The 22,174-nt window shown below is 36.3% G+C and overlaps 1 protein-coding gene and 1 pseudogene across 1 annotated transcript in view; both read right to left on the reverse strand.

Annotated features, from left to right (window-relative positions):
* The window catches only part of cpne9 (copine family member 9), a 43,759-nt gene that overhangs the window by 19,199 nt on the left and 2,386 nt on the right, over positions 1–22,174 (reverse strand). Inside the window, exons 2-6 of the mRNA XM_089124352.1 lie at positions 18,960–19,000; positions 13,665–13,711; positions 10,867–10,970; positions 10,732–10,771; positions 10,117–10,193 (exon numbers count right to left, since the gene is read on the reverse strand). Of these exons, the coding sequence (XP_088980478.1) occupies positions 10,117–10,193; positions 10,732–10,771; positions 10,867–10,970; positions 13,665–13,711; positions 18,960–19,000 (309 nt within the window). The remainder of the gene's footprint in view (positions 1–10,116; positions 10,194–10,731; positions 10,772–10,866; positions 10,971–13,664; positions 13,712–18,959; positions 19,001–22,174) is intronic.
* On the reverse strand, positions 14,122–15,459 carry LOC148970660 (uncharacterized; annotated as a pseudogene).

Consider the following 22,174-nt stretch of genomic DNA (forward strand, 5'->3'; position numbering starts at 1 on the left):
AGGGAAAGTGATGGAACATTATAAACACAAAGGCAGACACTGTACGCACATTGATTTTGGATCTTAACACATGAAGTTCGCAAACTAATTCATTTAAACTGAAAAAACTGAAAATGATCTATGAATTGACTGGTTTGTGAAAACTAAGCACTGAAAAATAAATGGGTTTAGTGAAGTGATGAAAGACATTTTTTTCTTTTCAATAGCATGCAGCGATGAATCGTTCAAAATGTCCGTTCAATAGGGTAAATTTTGATTTCATGCTGACTCTAAGTGGAGATGATCCACAAAAACGATCCAGTAGCATATACTGTAGTCTGGGTAGTCTACAGTATATTTGTAATAAAATTATAAAATGAGATGATTGAATCCAGCTCCAAAGATCTGTCTCCATGGCCACAGACTCTCTTTCATCAATTTAAAACCCCTTCCGTGGTCTCATGTCATCTTTGCATTTAATTGGCTAAAACGGGATTCCCATGGGAACACATACCGCCGCAACAGCTGAGTGGCAGGTTAGTCTGATACTTTAGTGCAGCCTTTGACACTCTATCTATTCACACATACACACACTTGCATAGACTCCCAATGGTACACACACATTGACCTCCTGACCACCTGCAGGCAAGAAATCCAGTTAAAGCTCAATGATGCCAAATAGAAATTTCGACTGAAGGACATGTTAGTCAGGCAAGCGTCCCACCACGCTTCTCATCTCCCCCCCTCCTGAGACACACGTCAGATCTAGACATGCAGGTAAGACTCAGTGAGGCGGATCTGCCATGGAGAAGGCTAGAGGTGGCATGGAGGCTGAAAATGACTCTTGCAGTGGGAAGTGTTTTATCAAGTTATCTCCAGTTGGCTGAGCTGTAATGAATGCAATTATATAATAGTTTTTAAAAATACATTGCTGTATATTACTTTCTTGAAAATGTAACAGTGCATTGTGAAGAAATGAAGAAAAAAAAGAACACCAAGAGTGCAACTCTAAAAAAAAGGATGCATTTTGTTTCCCTAATTAATGTGTAAGTAATGAGATTAGCAATGAAATTAGTTGCCAGCAGCCATATCACCCTGTAACCCAAGACTGGTTGCCCACTGAAGCTAAGCAGGACTTAGCCTGGTTAGTGCTTGGATGGGAGACTCCTGGGAAAACCTGTTGGAAGAGGTGTTAGTGAGGCCAGCAGGGGGCGCTCCCCTGTGGTCTGTGTGGGTCCTAACGCCCCAGCCCTGACTCTCTGTAGTCATTAAAGGGGAAATGAATATTCATATATAATATATAAGAAACATGACAAATGTAAACATATAAAAGAAAAACAGTCATATCTTTCGGCGTTAGGGCGCTAAACACAAAGTTAGCATTAGCTAGTCCATGCTTACAGCTGTTAGCTAATAATGACTGTACCTAACATTAGTTATTCGCCGTCAAAACACTGTGGTGTAAACAGTTTGATGTCGGGATATTCACTGTCCAGAGCCTGTTAAACTAAAGCCAACCAACCCCGTGACGTCACATATTAGAATACTGACTAGACAATGGTGGCGCCCTGGCGGCGAAAGATATAGCGTTTTTTCTTTTAAATGTTTACATTTGTCCTGTTTCTTATATAATTGTTGATTATAGTGGAAATCCATCTTGTAAATCATGTAAACTTGTAAAATTGACTGCTTCATTTCCCCTTTAAAAATCCCAGGATGTTGTTTGAAAGAGTAGGGGTGTAACCCAGGTATCATGGACAAATTTGCCCCTTGGCCTCTATCTATCATGGCCTCCTAATCATCCCCATATATACTCATCAGTACACAGCTTTATTACTTGAGTAAAAGTACAGATACCCTTTGCTAAAGTAAAAGTACTCAGTCAGATGTCTACTTGAGTAAAAGTACTGAAGTACTTGTTTTTAAAAGTACTTGAGTATCAAGAGTACATTTTCGAAATATTGCATTACTACTGCCACAGTGCTTACATTTATGTACAGAAACGTCCTACATGAAAATGTTAATGCCTAGGAGAATGTAAATGAATTGAAATTAAAATAAAGTCATTTTCATCTTTTTACCATGTTGCTTTCTTTAACATTTAAGAAAATTCAGAAAATTGAAATGGTCTGGCGAGGTGGGGCCACAGGTTGGTACATTCACGGGATGGACTGACTGCATCTTCATCCATTGTTTCGTCCATGGTTTCGTCTCTAATCTAAATCTGACCATTGGCGGAAAGCGGAAGGTGATTACTGTTAGGCTGTGCCAATCAGTGGCGCCTGCACAATCCAATCACGTTTGAGAGGGAAACAACAAATTGAGGGTTTCCAAGTTTTTGTCTTTTTTCCATATATATATATATATATATATATATATATATTTTAGATGTAGTAACGGCTACTCACGGTTATGGATAGAAATGTAGTGGAGTAAAGAGTACAATATTTCCCTCTCAAATGTACTTGAGTGAAGTCATGAGTACTCCCCAAAGATGATACTCGAGTAAAGTACAGATCAATAATGTTTTACTGTATTTTTATCAAATTAATGCAGCTTTGGAAAATTTGTTTGAAAAATTTTAATGAGAAAACGATTCATTTAAAATGTAATGATATTTTACAACATTAATGTTTTTACTGTATTTTTGGTCAAATAAATGCAGTTTTGTAAGAGACTTAAGAGACTACGATCAACCATATTACATTTGGAAAAGTATTATCACAGCAAATAGAAAATACATTTCAAAAGTACACTCTTAGAAGAAAAGCTTCTATATAGAACCTTAAAAGGTTCTATCAGTGCTACGTATTTGGAACCCCAAAAATGTTCTATACACTCTTAAAAAAAGGGTTCCTCTGGGTTCTATATAGAACCCTGGGGTTCCATACTTGGCCAATAGGACCTTTTACCAAAAATATGGTTCCATATATGAAGCGGGGGATGGAACCATTTCTGGTTCTAAATAGAACCATTTCTTCTAAGAGTGTAGTTTAAAAGTCGAACAGCTTCATAAAATGACCCAAGATCACAAATGCAACATCCAAAGTAGAGAATAAACAATACCGTACCGAGCTACTTAGGGGAGTTTCGGAGTCCAAGGACACCACTAGAGGATTTCTTGCTGCACAAGTACAAAGAGCAAGTAGGAAAGGGTTCAGCTTGTGTGAAGTGAGTTCACATCTTGCCCCAGGCATCAACTCCTCATGCTCAAGGTCACACGTGGCTCATCATAACCGTAGACTCTCTCATTACTCAGTACCAACCGATGTATAACTCAAGACAGCTGTCAGTGTCACTCTCTGCATTCAATTTCCTGCTGCTATGGAAACAACTTATAAAGGTGAGCCGAGGAGGTTTTCAATCCCAACTTCTGCTGAAAAAGAGGGCTTCATCACTGCTATAGAGCACAAGAGAACAGGAAGTGCCACTAGTGTAAGTATACTGGAAAAGAATGAGATAAAAAAAAATGTTTTTGATTGACACGAGGGAAATGAAAGAGGGAACAAATTAATAACATTTAATGAATGACATTTAACATTTCAAGAAGAAATGTCTTTGGATTAAGAGTTATTGCACTCAAATACCTTGCTTTCATTTAAACCACATTGTGAAAATAAACTATTCATGGTCACAGGCGAAGAATACACTCTTTTCCAGCTGGGCTGTCACCTCTCTAACACAGCATATCTGACAGACAGAACAATAGCATCTCAAGATTTTATCGGAGAGCTTCAAACCCTCCGCCACCCCCCATTTTACTGTGCCAGAGCCAAAAACAACCTCCCTGCATGTTTAATCAGAGTCCTCGGCAGACAGGATAAATCCGGGCGCCATTAGAACCGAGACACTTACAGGACACAGACATCCAACACTGTCACAAACGCATCTTAAAAAGCACAAAAATATCATTCCACTTCAAATTAGTAATAGCTGACAAACGTGAAACTGTACCCACATATCAATTCTATTCACTTAATATACCAAGTGCTTACAGCGTGTGTCAGAAATGCACACAGCGCTATGAACAATAACAATGGTGTGACTTCCTTATCCTTTGGAAGTGCATGCAAAGTGGATTTGCTTTCACAGCTCAGAAAACAACATCTTCATGACAAGTTGACAAACACAAACTAAATGGTATCATGAATTATACTTTAACTAGATTTTTTACTAGGGCTGTGAAAGGATTAATCACGATTTATCGCATCCAAAATAAAAGTTTGTGTTTTCATAATATATGTTTAGTGTGTATAATTACTTTGTATATATAAATACACACACACATGCATGTATATATTTAAGAAATATTTGCATGTACACTACCGGTCAAAAGTTTTAGATCAGTAAGATTTTTTTCTGTTTTTAAATGAAGTCTCTTCTGCTCACCAAGGCTGCTTTATTTGATGAAAAAAAACAGTAATATTGTGAAATATTGACAATTTAAAATGACTATTTTCTATTTTAATATATTTAAAAATGTCATTTGAAAGCTGAATTTTCAACATCATTACTGTTGCTGATTACACATCAGTTTTCAGTGTCACATGATCCTTCAGAAATCATTCTAATATGCTGATTTTATGCTCGAAAAACATAAATTATTATTTTCAATGTTGAAAACAGTCGTGTACCATTTTCCCCCCAAAAATTCTATGATGAATAAAAAGTTTAAAAGAACGGAATTCATTTAAAATATAATCTTTTCTAACATTATAAATGTCTTTACTGTAACTTTTGATCAATTTAACTCATCCTTGATGAATAAAAGTATTTTCTAATTTCTTTCCCCCAAAAATAAAAAATAAATTCTTACTGACCCCAAACTTTTGAATGGTAGTGATTAATTCTAAGAGAACAATTCTGTTCTTTTGAACTTTCTATTCATCAAAGAATCCTGAAATAAAAATTTTAAAAAACTGTTTTCAACATGGATAATAATCATAAATGTTTCTTGAGCATCATATTATAATAATTTCTGTAGGATCATGTGACCCTGAAGACTGGAGTAATGATGCTGTAAATTCAGCTTTGATCACAGGAATCAATTACACTCCACTATATATTCACACAGAAAACCGCTGTTTTAAATTGTAATAATATTTCACAATATTACTGTTTTTTTGTATTTTTTTTGTATTTTTTTTTTGTATCTCCCACAGCGGTTTGAACGGTTTCTTCATTGTTGCTAAATGGTTGCTATGTGGTCCAAGTCAAGAGCAAGACTATAATAACCTAATCTCTCGATAGATGCAACTGGAGTATTGAATTTTTCTCTATTTATCATTCAACAGACAAAAATAAGTTACTTAGAAAAGTAATAAAACGCCTCTCCATAACAATCTCAAAAATCTAAACTCTCATTTATGGCACAAACAGTACATATAATACTTTTATATAATACGTATATGGCCTACTGTTAATTATCTACTGAACATCAGTGTATTTTATCATATTGCAATTGTCGCTTTGTGTCATGAATAAAAATGTCCCTCAACTGGAAAAAAAAAAACAGTACAATGCACAGCCTCATAGGGCTTATTACTTTCATTTGTCATCCAGCTCTTCAACAGGGATGTAAATTTGACAAAATCATGCAGCTAAGCTTTGTTGTTCATGAACATAAAATGGTATCATCAATATAATGGTGCCTCATAAAGGTGCATTACATGAATTTTAAAATACTCGAGCTTCTAAAAATACAGTTGGAGAGACCAGCACGTTGTGTTGCTGAAGTACGCTGCAGGTTCAGCCGTGGGAACAGACTGTAGAGAATGAGTAAGCCGGCCAATTAAGCAATGATGGTGGGGGTTTAGTGAGCATGCATTAACCGTAGGAGAGATCCTGTTCGGTCAGGGCAGGTTAATAGCTGTCAAAAATGCCCTGCTCCAAACAGCACTCAAAACACAGATTGTAGAAGTGCATATCAGAGCAATTAAGCAGCAGATAAATGTCTGTCTGAAAGTAAGTATCGTAGCGAAATGCAAATATATTCTGTATCTGAAGTACTGGATCCAGATAAGGACGGTGATCATGTGACCGTTAACTCGATTATGCGTAATGAATTTTAAAGGCCACACTGTGTTTACAGGTCTCTGGCTTACGGATTCGGCACACACACACACACCACTGGCGCAGGAGTCAGGAACTGTGCTTAAGTTCTAAGCCCATGGTTCCCTGACTGAGCCCTCCTAATAAGCCAGAGATTCATTTGAAGGTCAAACGCAACAGCTGTGGCGACAGATAAAAAGATCTTGAGAAACGTTTAACCCCACCCACTAAAATAGCATCACCAGAAAACAAAGTAAACAAAGATATTCATGTGATTTGGGACTTGTTTTAACTTATATGGGGATTTCAACCAGAAATGCAAAGTCTGTCATGCATTTCTTTCTTCTGCAGAAAATATTTTGAACTGTACCTTTCATTGGACTTTCAAAACAAAAAAAATCGTCTACATATAATACAATACAAGTTTAGACTGACATGAGGTTGAGTGCATTACAGAATGTTCATTTTTGGATGAACAATCCCTTTAAGCCGCTAAAAATATGAGAAACTTGATCTGGGAGCACCAAGTTTGAATATGCAAATAAGATTTGAGCACAAGTAGAGAGGAATATTTTTGGGGAGTGACGACTTTATGTGGCTTTGAATATACAGTAGGGCACAAATTACAAGGGCTGTTCTTAGAATATCTAATTTTGTGTTCTACCAAAAAATATACAGTTCTGTGAATAATTCAAGTCAGTAATTAATTTGAGGTCATTTGTTAACATAAGTTAAAGGAGTAATTCACTTAAAAAAAAAAAAAAAAAAAAAAACGTTTGCCGATAATTTACTCAACCCCATGTCATCCAAGATGTCCATGTCTTTCTTTCTTCAGTCGAAAAGAAATGAAGGTTTTTGATGAAAACATTCCAGGATTTTTCTCCAAATAATGGACTTGGGCACCAAACGGTTCAAGGTCCAAATGAGAGTTTCAGAGCAGATTCAAAGGGCTTTAAACGACACCAGACGATGAATAGCGAAACGATAGGTCAATTAAAAAATAAATAACAAAGTTTATGTTTTATAAGCACAAATGCTCGCCTTGCTCTGTTCTGTGTGACTCTCCTGTTCGAATTCGTTCATCAAAATGAACGAATCTTTTTTCGAGTCATTTCGTTCATTTCGTTCGTTGAATGAACCAAATGACTCAAAAAAAGATTTTTTCAATTTGATGAACGAGTTCGAAAAGGAGAGTCACAAACGCTCCATTTTCACAAAGGCGACCATTTGAGCTTACAAAACTTAAACTTTGTTATTTATTTTTTAAAAGAGCGATCGTTTTGCTAGATAAGACCCTTATTCATCGTCTGGAATCGTTTAAAGCCCTTTCAACAGTTTGCAGTTTGCACTGAAACTCTCATTTGGACCTTGAACCGTTTGGTTCCCATTGGAGTCCATTAGATGGAGAAAATCCTAGAATGTTTTCATCAAAAACCTTAATTTCTTTTCGACTGAAGAAAGAAAGACGTGGACATCTTGGATAACTTGGAGGTGAGTAAATTATCAGCAACAGTTTTTTTTAAAAGTGAACTACTCCTTTAACATGAATTAATTATGAGCAATATATTTTATACAGCATTATTGATGTTTTCTCTACAGAACAGATGTCTCAAAGTGTGCAGAGTACCAAAAATATAATTGTTTTCCACGCAAAAATCCATTTCAGCTACCTAATGTCTGTGATAGCCATCATCAGTACACTGACTATGGTGTGTTTGGCAGTTTATCTGGAGACACTTCACCCTCATACATCTCAGTGTAAGCCTGTGACAGCGCCGCTACTATGATGAATGTCTCCAACACAGAGGGTATTTTCACAGAAAATGTCATGCTTTCTTTTTAGCTAATTAGAACCTCAGTTTCTTGGTGCGCACGTGTGGCGGGGGTAGAGAGTTAAATTGCGAATTGTGTATGAACTAGATTGATCGAGTGTGTATAAAAACACATGGGCGTAACATTAAGTAATTTGTTTTTCAGCAGTGACCAATGACAAATTACCCACCTTCTGATGGAGTAATTCTTCCTACCTGCGTGGCGAGACATCTTTTTGGAGCTTATTTGAAATATTTTCAATACTCATACATAGCAAATAGATTGCATTCTGCGACAATTGAAAGCCCTGAGCCGAAATATTGACACCCTGTTATTGTACACCATTTTACATTCTCTCGTCTCAAATATTCCTGGACCAAAACCAGGTTGTCTATAAATATTTTGCTCAGCCTGACAGTATATGGCTCTCTTCTTTCCACGCACATTTTCTCCACAAATCCACCACGCTCACATGTGGAAATGAGGCCGGAGAAAATTCAAGCCCGAAGGGCCCCGAATGTGTGGCGGAACCTCAAATCCCCATCTCTGAGCATCCCGTGGCATCTCCTATCCTTAGGACTCCCTTAGCCTTATCTTGCGAAAACAGAGGGAATTAGATGTATTTGCCCAAATGCACTGCTATGTAATTGAAAAGCCACTAGTCTTGGTGGGTTGCCATAGAAACCAGCAGGTAATAGAGTAGTACCTCTTCCTCCACACTTCCACCCCAGTGTGTTACAGTATCTGCCCACTAGCTCTTTAGAGAGACGGGCTGACCTACTAAAATATGCCTATTGCCGCCAACCCTTTTCCTAATCCGCTGCTCGCCACTTGCACAGCATAGCAGAAAGCGTGACACAAAGGCCAAAAGGAGATGGCCCATTTAGTGTTTTTTTGCCCCATGCCGTGTCACCATCAGACGCATTTGCAAAAAGCTCGCTGGTCTACCATGCTGTGATACAGAGCCCGTGCACAGCGACCGCCTTGTTCTTCGAGGAAGAAAATCAGCTGTTAGAGAGGACTTACAAACTATTTTTCATGTCGTTCAGGGGTTTAGTCACACAGTCTAGCCATATCTTCAATATTTTTATTGGCTTAAAAAAAGCTTATATTCCGATGGCGATTATTAAGGAAAAGTAAAGCAGTAATCACATGTTTTTGCTTCATATGTCATTCGTCATTGTTGTTAACTAAAATTAAAACTGTTATAATCACTTAGGTGATTGAAATAAGGCTAATTTAATCTATATTACATGAAAAACTTTGAACTTTGAAATGTTCCCTTGGCAACTAACTGAAATAAATAAGTTGAAGTACTAAAATTACTAAAACTAAAACTGAAATAATAGGCTTTTTTAAAAATCAAATCTAAATAAAATAAAACTGCAAATATAACAATTAAATCCAATTTAAAATATTAATAAATATTATAATAGTTCATAAATAATGCAAAAATAACTATGATTTCATCAAATTGTGTTTAAAAAAATATGGAGGCTGACAGAGTCAATAAATAAACAAAAAAATGATATTATTTTGACAGTATAAAATTTACATAAATGACAAATAAATAATGCTAAAATGAATGCATTTGAGGATTTTCTGAAAATCACATGTAATTTACAAAAAAATCATGTGATTCTGTAAAAATGCATGTGGTTCTTCCATAAGGCCAAATGCAAGTGCAAATCCCTTTGAAGGCATCATCCAGACATCCTATTTTGTGCAGCTGAAATAGATCATTGATGTGACCCAGATATGCTGGACAGTGGCAGCCTGTATCTTAGCATTAAAATGCCACAGTCTCTAGATACGGAGTGCCATCCTTCCTCAAGTCTTAGCTTAATTAGTTTCCCTCTTTAACCCCCTGCCAAAGCTTCAGGATCTATTCGTATGCAGAACTGCTCTGGATTGATATAGAAGGTTTGCTTTTGAGAGACCCCAAACAAGCACCTCGACCGCGGTTAAAAGCATTGATTTTCGAATTGCCGTTTTTCAAAGAGCTGGAGAGCGTAAAAGGATTTTGATTTACTAGCTGCTCGAAAAAAGACCAATTTATAAAGCCTTTTCTCTTATAATCGTGGTGAGAGGACTTGCTATATAAATGTGCTCAGCTGGATCATGTGGGCTAGATGAACTTATGTCTTCCATATGGTTAAATCTGTGGCCTGAATAGAGACCCCATAGGATTTGGAGAATTTTTACAGTACTGTTTCCATGGTACTATATCTTCTTCAACGTCGTATCAAGGGTGAGAAATAATCAAAGACTTACGAAAGCACCCGCTCGAGTCTTGACCCAGAGGACCCAATAATCTCTCCTAGAGTGCAGAAAGTCTGGCCGAGGAAGGACTGTGAGAGACAAAACAATGAAGGTACATCACACTTATGTGGGTTCCCTGCTCCACAGACACAACTCAGCAGTGACAAGTCCTGTCTGGAAAATCTCAGAAAGATGCTATGAGGACTCACCTTGGATACTGTATGTCACTGAGTATAAAGACAGGCGAGGCCTGGCTGATGAAACTCTAAGCAATGGAAGGGGTGAATCAATGACATGGAAATGCATACAAAAAGCGAGCAAAAAAAAAAAAAAAAAAACAGGACGAGACTTTGAGAACATGCAGTTTATAGGACACAGAGGGTCTGGGCTTTGAACATGACAACACTTTTTCTTTTTCAAAGAATGAGAACTGAAAAACAAATCACATTCCCTTTGTAACTATTTCTGACATGACGGAAAACAAGCAGTGGATAAATTACACTCATTTACAGCTTGTACCTTCTGTTGTCCATATCCATCGTAGCAGAAAAGAGATCAAATCAACAGGGTAAAACTCTTAATCTTGTGAATTCATTAGAATGCAGGAAATTATTTAAGTTTGCTTACATGTTTTGAGATGTTTGAGCTTCTTGAATCCACATTGTATCTGTGTCAAATGAGCAAAATATTAAAATATTAGGATTTAAAAAGGGATTTTTTTCCCCCAAAACTAAGGGCAGAAAAGTCCCGTCATCCACTTACACGTCAAACCGAAGGTTCTGCTTTTCTTCGAAGAAGTAATCCAAGACAAACTTCCTTACAAAGTCTGGGTTTAGAGTGTTGTCGATCACTTCTGTTCGGCCGAACTAAACAAGAAAAAAAGATGCATCATTAGTCAAAAAAATGTTCATGGCAAGATAATGAAACAATCAAACTACTATAATATTGCAAAGTATTGTCTATTGTCTAGATCTATCTATTAGGGCTGTCAAAAATAAATAAAAGTTTGTGTTTACATAATATATATGGGTGCACTGTGTATAATTATTTTGTATAAATACACACATGCATGTATATTTAGAAAAAAAATATTTATATATAAAATATTTATATTTATATATAATATAAATTATATATAAATTTAGTATATACATGAAAATATTTCTTAAATATATACAAGCATGTGTGTGCATTTATATATAAAATAATTATACACAGTGCACCCACATATATTATGTAAACACAAACTTTTATTTTGGATGCGATTAATTGTGATTAATCACGATTAATCGTTTGACGGCCCTACTATCTATCTATAAAAAAGCAACATCATTTCACCTTCCCAAGTACAAACATGTTACATAAATTCTCCAAGAATTGGGTACAAGAGGTCTTGAATCATATTTACCACCCAAATATATTAGTGAAAGAACGTGCTTGATCTTGTCAGAAGGTCAAACTAAATATTCTCACGTTTATTTTTTTTGTGTGTGTGTGTGTGATTATATTTCTAACCCTGTTGCTAAAATGCCAATATGAATGTAGTTTAAAACCCTGAATTGTGTCATTTTGTTATATTATAAGAAAATTAAGTGTTTAAAGCGTACTTATTTTATGATAATTTTAAAAAACAGAATGGCTTGTTTACGTTGTAAAGAAATACTTTTTAACATTAAAGAAGAATATATATTTTGCCATTTATAAACACCACTAATTCATTGTAAATGAAGTTAATATTATTCACTCATCGTCATGTAAAATCTGCACAGAAGGAATCACTGATGTGCCAAAGCATAAAAACAGTTGCTATGATCATATTTTCATGATCAGAAGCAAAATCAGCCCTTCTCTCCGCAGGCTCAACAGCAGCCTGAGCTCTGCATGAATGTGGGGCAGGAATAGCAGCTCAGTGTGAGCTCGTACAGCTTCCTGCCAACGTATACGCATCCCTGAAGCAATCAGACAGTGATTCCCATTGGGCAGGAGTCCTCGGCGGAGCTCACCGACGGCACAGAGTAATGAGCTATTGATTCCTAACTCAGATTCAGACCCAAGATCATGTTCTCAACACCCCAGACACATAATCCCACCTATCAACTTAGTATCCACGCTTTCCATTATCTGCTCCTGGAGAAGTTCCTGGACTAAAGGTTCGATGACCGCTGGTCGCTGCGTTATCTGTTTAGGGGAGCAGGCTGTTTATAATGCAGTTGCTATGCTTGCTTTTGGAGGTACTTGTAATGTGAGTGGGCTGGGCACTTGAGTGGTGATATGCATGCGGAGAAAGCCACTGGTCCAGATACACGCTAGCTATTTAAAAGTACAGTGAATATTTCATGATGCCATCTGGAGAGCGAGATATCTCTAGAGAAGTCCAGAGCGTTCGCTGCATTCCTCGAGTTTTCAATGGCAAACTACTGTATTTTTAGACTGGAGATTCTTTGAACAATTAGTAGTTGCATTAACAATTCTGCCAAAAGGGTCGTCTTAGGATGATTTTAAAACGCTGAGAGTAATCTAAAGATCACATTGAACTGTACAGAACAAGCATTGTATTGTCGTTTTTACAATACAAACTTCTTTGCAACTGTCCACTAAGCAAGGCTTAATCATTTCTGTGATTTCTGCTCCAACTTTATTATTTCCATCGAGTTGAATTTTCAAAGTGTGTCAAAAAATGAGTTTTTTTTAATAATATTTTTTTAAAGCAGACTTAAGTGCCTATGTTCAAAAATGTATCCCAGAATTAGATTAGCATTCATGATTATCATTATGTTTTTTCTTATGCTGACCAAGGCTGCATTTATTTGATCAAAAATAAAGAAAAAAAACTGTGAATTATTTTATTGTTGTGAAATATTATTCCTGTGATGCAAAATCAGCATCATAACTCCAGTCTTCAGTGTTACATAATCCTTCAGAAATCCTTATAATGCTGATTTGCTGCAAATTAAGCATTCTTCTTATTATGTTGAAAACAGTTGTGCTGCTTAATATATTTGTGGAAACCATGAAACAGGTTTTTAAGGATTCTATGATTAATATAAAGTTCAAAAGAAAAGTATTTCTTTTAAATAGAGATTTTTGTAACATTAAAAAAACGATTTACTGTCACATTTGATCACTTTATTGGGTCCTTGCTTTATAAAAGTAAAATCCAATTTGGTAGATAGGCCTACTAATATTGAATGTTTGCGTGCTTGTTATTAAAAGGTTCTGTGAGTTTATGGATACTGTTTCTAAAAGAAACTGTCTCGTGAGATTTATCTGGAAGCAAATAATAGAATGCACATCATAAAAAGAGAAGAAAAACAAGCGCAGATAAGAGGAGGATTGAGGAGAATGTCGACTGATAGACAGCAATCTGATAATAAACCGAATTGAAAGAAAAAAAAACATGGTGGATACAAAAGTACAACAATGAATCACATCAATAAAAGTGTAAATTGTGTCCTGATTGTAGCTTGTGTAGTCGTGGCCAATGGACCATGTTAATTGATAATACAGTTTTTCAAGAGGCTGAGCACTATGCTCTGTTCATATATAAAAAGCATACTAACCTCTCTCCACTCTTTGGTACCAATTCCTTGAACATACAACACAACCACTGTGAAGAGAAAATGGAAAAATAAGGATCAAACACAGAAAGAAACAGTCAATAAATAGATAAAAATACTTGCAACCTGTGCACAGTCTGTTTCCTTAGGTGAACTAATGGAGGTGCTTCACTGAGAGCTTCATCCTACCATCTAATTAGAAAATGGCTTGGAGAAGTGCCTACTTCATGGGATGTGACCAGTATGGAGTATTAGTCCAAAACCCAGGCCCTTTAAGTGGAAGTGTGCAGCAGGTGTGAGAATCCAATTTATCAATAACTTCGGTGACTCATTCAAGAGGAGTCCAAACAGGAAATACCCTGACCGACAAACAGACTGCAGCTCTATGGGTGGTCATTTGAGTGGATGTCAGAAATGACTAGACAGGACACCATTCAGTCCAGCAAGATCTTGAGGAATACTAAAATGCCATTAAAAATGGATTCGTCCCTTGCTCTATAATATGCTGACAGACTTCATTCTCAGAGAAACTGTGATATTTGTGTCTGAATATTTCAAGATTTATGGATGAATGGATGGATGGATGGATGGATGGATGGATGGCAGGATGGATGGATGGATAGATTAATAAATGGATTGATGGATGGATTAATTAATGGATGGATGGATGGATGGATTAATTAATGGATGGATGGATTAATTAATGGATGGATGAATGGATGGATGGATAGATGGATGGATGGATGGATAGATGGATGGATGGATGGATGGATGGATGGATGGATGGATGGATAGATGGATGGATGGATGGATGGATAGGTTAATGGATGGTTGGATGGATGGGTGGGTGGATGGATAGAAGGATGGATGGATGGATGGATGGATGAATTAATGGATGGATGGTTGGATTGATTAATTAATGGATGGATGGATTGATTAATTAATGGATGGTTGGATGGATTAATTAATGGATGGGTGTATGGATGGATGGATGGATTAATTAATGGATGGATGGATGGATGGATTAATTAATAAATGGATGAATGGATGGATGGATGGATGGATGGATGGATGGATGGATGGATGGATGGATGGATAGATGGAAGGATGGATGGATGGATGGATGGATGGATGAATTAATGGATGGATGGATGGATTAATGGATGGTTGGATGGATGGGTGGGTGGGTGGATGGATAGAAGGATGGATGGATGGATGGATGGATGGTTGGATTGATTAATTAATGGATGGATGGATTGATTAATTAATGGATGGATGAATGGATGGATGGATGGATGGATGGATGGATGGATAGATGGAAGGATGGATGGATGAATTAATGGATGGATGGATGGATTAATGGATGGATGAATGGATGGATGGATGGATAGATGGAAGGATGGATAGATGGATGGATGAATTAATGGATGGATGGATGGATTAATGGATGGATGAATTAATGGATGGATGGATGGATTAATGGATGGTTGGATGGATGGGTGGGTGGATGGATAGAAGGATGGATGGATGGATGGATGGATGGATGGATGAATTAATGGATGGATGGTTGGATTGATTAATTAATGGATGGATGGATTGATTAATTAATGGATGGATGGATGAATGGATGGATGGATGGATGGATGGATGGATGGATGAATTAATGGATGGATGGATGGATGGATGGATGGATGGATGGATGGATTAATGGATGGATGAATGGATGGATGGATGGATAGATGGAAGGATGGATGGATGGATGGATGGATGGATGGATGGATGGATGGATGGATGGATGAATTGATTAATGGATGGATGAATGGATGGATGGATGGATTAATGGATGGTTGGATGGATGGGTGGGTGGATGGATAGATGGATGGATGGATGGATGAATTAATGGATGGATGGTTGGATTGATTAATTAATGGATGGATTGATTGATTAATTAATGGATGGTTGGACTGATTAATTAATGGACGGATGGATTGATTAATTAATGGATGGTTAGATTGATTAATTAATGGATGGATGGATGGATTGATTAATTAATGGATGGACGGAGTCATTAATTAATGGATGGATGGATAATAACCATTGACATGACTTCGGAAATGACTGTCTATCTGCATTACTTAATTAGGTCAAATAATGTAAACAAGTTCAGTATTCTGTGAATTATGTCAGTTAACACTCATTCCACCCCAATGGATTTCTTTCCTGAGAATAGCCCTGGAATTTAATCACTCTGAAATAAGCCCAAAATAACATTTCTTGTTTTACACGATGCAAATTTTTCTTCGAAAACAAGGCATTATGAATGCATCTCTCTGTTGCACCGAACAAGATTAGACTGACCACATTCATTATTTTCAACTCCTCGAAAAATCTGCAGTAACAACACTGGGGCGGTGATTTCACATAAATTACACGGAACAATCATCAGAGCACAAAAAAAATTTCAGGAAGAGTAGAGACACCTATTCAGGTATGACCTTTGCCAGATCAACCGAGGAACTGATTTGGAATAAATCTCAGTACAAATTATGGCAACTCAGATGTCATTCAAGCGTTTGATTGCTGTGAGCATTAGGGTGAAGGATTAATAAATGTTATAATTCGGGATTCTCTGACTAAGGCAGGTTTAAAAGGGCTTTTTCTCCTTTTTCAACTTTCCTTCCAAAGTAGTCCCTTTGATTTGTCTTGAAAAAGCAGAGGGGGGGAAAAAAATTTATTCTAGGTGTACAACACTTTTAGCAATGGCCTCACATGCCAAATAGCCGTGAATAACTCATCCGAAACCTTTACACTTGTTTTCAAGGCAACAGAAAAATAATTCATGTGAATAGCATTCACAACTACGCTATTAACATCAGTTGGGAAGAGAAAATGCTTCGTGTTTCTGCTCAGTGGTTGCCCCTCTGAGAAAAAAAAAACTCTGAATAATGCAATATTAAAATACGGCCACGTTTATATTATCATACAGGACGACCATTTAATTACCCTTAAGAATAGTAAATACAACTCAGTCAGAATTATTATATGCTCATTAGTCAATCAAGAAGGTATAAATGAATATGTAAATGCAGAATTTTAAATGCTAGCTATATTAAAGCTTTTTGCATGCAGTCTTTAGAGCCAAATTTGAAATAAAATAGCTCCATACTGGGCAATAAACAATGTGTTCTGTCTATTATTAAAAAAAAAATAAAAACAGTAACACATTATATCGCTGTAATAAAACCATAATAAAATCCATAATTAAATCCAATTTTGTGTAAACTTCTAATTTAATAATCAGTCAAGGAAGGGATTTTAAATATACACTGATATATATATATATATATATATATATATATATATATATATATATTTAAGCAATACGGTTCGAGGGGCAATATATAAATATATATAATATATATTTTTTTTTCACAAAAAGAGTACATACTTTTAGGACGTAGTATAAGTAGGCGAATTAAGATGCAGCAAGTTAGTGTCTGAAATCCAGTGGTGGAATGTAATGAAGTACAAATACTTCGTTACTTTACTTAAGTACATTTTTCACGTATCTTTACTTTACTTAAGTACAATAAATAGTGCCTACTTTTTACTTTTACTTCGTTACATTTTGCAGCAATTATTATACTTTCTACTCCACTACATTTCTACAGCTTCTGTTACATTTTCGTTACATTTTCTGATCAGTTTTTCCCCTGCCAAAACGTAATCTGACCGTCCGTTCGTTGCACGTTTGTCTCACCAGTGACGTTTGGTTGCCATAGATACAGTATATCAACCCGGTCACACTAAATGCGTCTCACACGCAGTGTGTTTATCATGCAACTCATACGCGAAAATTTGTTTTTACGTGCATAGGAAACACACCGTGTGTAATATATGTTTGGTTTGGTTAGGATTATGGCAAGCCAAGAGGTTCAGAATTACACCATAAATGAATCGCGTTTACTGCCAACATATAGTATTATATATATAGTATTATATATATATATAGTGTTATTAACATATAGTACTAAGGATAAGCATGATATTGCCTAATTGCAAGCTTGTTTCAGAAATGGTGACATTTTTTTTCCATCATTATTGAACATCATTATAGGAGTAGGCTATTAGGTTGAATGAGTTAGAATTAAATGTTTTATTAATCATTAGAAAATAGACATTAAGATAATAAATTGTTATGCAAGTACTTTTACTTTTAATACTTAAAGTACATTTAAAATAAAGTACTTTTTACTTTTTACTTAAGTATGGTTGTCATTGTGTTACTTCTACTTTTACTAAAGTAAATATTTATCTGGGTATTTGTACTTTTACTTAAGTACTGAGATTCAGTACTTCCTCCACCACTGCTGAAATCGAATACTTCCCTACTAAATAATATGCAAAAAACAGTAGACAAACAGTAGACTCTTTTCAGACAAAAGAGTAGCATGTCTGAAATACACAGTATTTGGTATAGTTAATCAAGAAGTACCCGACTAGTTCTGCCATGATTCTGGAGAATAAGAATAATTCATGGGCTGAATAATTAGAATAATAAGAATAATTCATTCATGGGCTGCAGTTGAAAACTTACAAATGCTTTGAGTCATGTTAGCATCACTTCCTGTCTCCTAACACTGTGTCCTAACCAGACGCGATACGATAAGATTCTAGCAACAAATAATTTGTATGTCCAGTCTAGACGCGACTGCGAGATGCGTCAAAATCAATCAAAACTCACGGCCAATCAGAACAGTGTGTGGGCGGAGTCTTGCGGCAAGCGCACAGCACCAGAGAGTAATCTTGATGTCACTCGCAAGAAAATGCACAAGTAGGCTACATAATCAAATTCACAAATATTACACCATTTAAACAAATTCTACCAGATAGCTTTCATTGAGGTTTTTCGAACGCATTCGATGCGCGTTTTCAGATGTAAGCATTATGGGAAGCGGGCTAGACAGATGGCATTTAAAAATGTCCGAAGACAAAAGCACAATGTTCTCTCACGATTCCTGATTTCTAACACTCACTCACATCGTTCGACGTGGTCTTGTGGCTGTCAGAGCAGAAACCAAAGCTGCTAAACTCTATGTTTTTCCGACATCTTCTTTCACATTCATATTCATCACATTTACCCACCCATAGACCCTGCCTTTGAAGAAATCAGGACAGAAGTGGTCGAAAGTGGACAAAAGAGACCGATTAAAACACCAGGTCTAAACAGGAATGTGTCTCCCTAGTCTACTTCACATCAGATTGACCTTCATTCCAGGGCCTAAGATCAAGACTCACCTGGTGCTGACCTTGAGAAAGTGTCGACATCCAGCAAACTCCTGGAGAAACAGAAAAACAGAGATGCTAAAGCACAAAAACAGACAACAAAATTATTGCTGGCAATAAAAAGCCAAGAAAACCAATCTAGATGATCATTTTTTTACTGTTTTATGGAACAGATGGTTGCACAGAAAAAAAGCAGCTTCTATGTTTGTCCAATATGAACAAAGAGACTCATTGATGCTCAGGTCAGAGCAGGCTTGAATTTACTCCAGCCGAACATCAATAATGAAGGTTATGAACATCAAAATGAATCAACATTAAAATCAAAACTGACCCCAATTTGCTGTACTATTCTTTTTAAGAATACAGTTTCATTGTGTTCATTGAGTGAAAAACATGTATTGACCGTATAAACATGTGTGATATTGATAGTTATTGGTTGCATAACACACTTTTAAGACATTTTAGAGAAAATGCATTATCATCATCATACATAACGAATGATAAATGGGGGGGGGGGGTTGTCAGCAGTATCTTACCCTTGCGTTTTTAATGCATGTTTGTGGTAATGCATGATTCATTAGGCATGTTATGCAAAAGAAAAATAGGTTTGTCTTCATAATCTTTTACCAAAATGTAAGAACTTGCTCTTACTTTACCAACTTGACTTCATTCTAGTACATAACAGCCAGCTTTCACAATCTTATCAATTCTCACACAATAAAAATCAAGTCTCATCCTACATTTGTCACATTGCGTATCTCGTCATCTTTCATTCAAAATGCAGCACACTACAGAAGTTAAATGGCCTGAGAAAAGCATTTCACATTGACCTTATCTCTGTCAACTAAAAGATATTTCAACAAGGACTATTGATTTAAAGTAATGTTTCATAACTGCTCCGATGGCAGCAACATCTATTTAAAGTTTGAGTTTCCATCCATCAGTCTGTTATTGGTCTCTGTCGGTGCATTTAAATTTAAAGACCAGACCGTTTAAAGACATGCATGATGGATGACCAGTAACAGGATCCCATAGATATTCTCTCAAAGGAGAATTGTGTATAGAGGAATAGAAGAAAAGGCTAGGGAAGTACAGCAGAGAGCGCATTAATCCATCCGACCGAGCAGAGAATCGATTCCATCTCTAGTCTGCAGGATGCGGCTCTGAGCAACAGGAGGTATTGCCTGACATCTGGTGTGACGCCAGCTGTGACGTTTTAAGCCCGAATAAACGGGTCCTGAAGCTCTGGCATCTCAACAGGGAGCGCTTTCACGTGCGCCATACTGAGGGGGATCCCTTGACATGCCGTGTGGCTTGGGTTATGGGGTTTTGGGTGACGACCTTGATCAGAATAACACCGGAATAACATGGTTGGGCATAATAGTACATAATTAATAATGGGTATATAATCACCAAGAAATACAGCAAACTCCAAATCAGGTTATGACGATCAACTGTTACATAATTCAAAGTTTGACAGACTGGTAGACTTATACCTACAAGACCTCATGAAAACTAAACTCAAAGGAAAACAGACTGACAGTACAGTACAACATTTTCCTTTCAGATGCTGCCAGGTTTGAGTCATACGCTCAATTAAACATACAGAGGAAAGTCCTTTGCTTCTCGAAATATGATCCCAAAGCTTACAAGTTTACAAATTTATGAGGAATTTACAAGCTTTCCCTGACAAACACAACAGATCCTTCAAGATCTCCGGGTCCGAGAGTCTTAAACGCATTCCCTCTGGTTTCCATCCAGACTTTTCCTTATCGAGAGACACAACGGCATCTGCTGCAATCTGTGTTGACAGTGACAAACAACCTTGATGAATTGGCTTCCCTTGTGAATAGCTTCCACAATTTGCCAGCATTATGCAGTGACAGAAAGAGACTCTTTCACTAACTTGTTGCTGTGCAGAGTTCATAAAAGATTAAAGTTTCCCTTTGGAGTTTTGCATGGGTGACTAACTACTCAAAGCCATCAAAAATATAATTGCTGATTGCTTTTCATGCTAAATCCAAGATAGAAGCATGGTTAGTATGCAAAACACTAATTAAACATGGACAATGTATGTGGAAACCAAAAATAAAGGGTTAAGTGATACTAACATTACATGGTGTAAAAATAGCAGTATTTTCTTTGCAATAGTTGCTATTTATACTTAGGCCTATACATTGTGGCAGATACTATTTGCACTGTTGTACATTAACGGTATGCAATAATAATAGAGTGTAAATGTATATATTTATCACAATTATTAAATTGATGATGCCTTATAGGGACAATACAGCCCTCCCTACACCTAACAGATAAAAACTTTAATATTAAACACAAGTCAGACACTTTTTTTCACATTTTCTTCATTTTTATTAAAATAAATGCCTTTCGAATCGGATGTAAGGAGCCCCACACATAACATGCACGAAAAAAAAAAGTAAAGTAAATCTAGCGCACTATTTACTATTTCGTTCCCTCGGTTTGCTATATCGTGTGTACGATTTACTAATTTGTTCTCTCGGTTTATAAATCGTGCGCATGATATAGCAAATCAAGGGAACGAATTAGTAAATTATGAGCACGATTTATAAATCAAGGGAACTAATTAGTAAATAGTCACAATTTAAGAAAACGAGGGAAGAAAATAGTAAATTGCATGATTTAACCTACTATTTTTTTCCTGCATGTCATATGAATATGACATATGTTTGATAAAAACATAAATATTTAACATAAATGCAAAAATATTTAAATTCATCCACAAATTAAAATGTGAAACTAATAATATAGACTCATCACATGCAAAGTGAGATATTTCAAGCCTTTATTTGTTATGATTTTTATGATTATGGCTGCAGGGAATTTTATGTATAGGTATGTTTTTGCCAAAAGGAAATTGCAAAAAATTTAGGCGGTTTGTAGTTTTTCCTCTTTGTCGCCATCTCTGTTTGAAATCTGCAATTGCAGTTATTCGCAGAATTCACTTAGGCCTACTTTCATTGTCCATAAAATGAAGGAAAGTGGGGTCTAAAACAACACTGGACACTACTGACTTTCAATGTTTGAATGAAAAAAATAAAAGAAAAGAAAAAAATCACATTTTGGAGAAGTCATACAGGTTTGGAACAACATGAAGCAGAGTAAATTCTGACAGAATTAAATGTTTTGGTGAACTATCCCTTTTAAGACTTCACTTAGAATCTGAACATGACACTTTTATACTTTCA

This window comes from Pimephales promelas, chromosome 20 (assembly GCF_988280905.1).
Source record: "Pimephales promelas chromosome 20, fPimPro1.hap1.1, whole genome shotgun sequence".
NCBI lineage: Eukaryota > Metazoa > Chordata > Actinopteri > Cypriniformes > Leuciscidae > Pimephales > Pimephales promelas.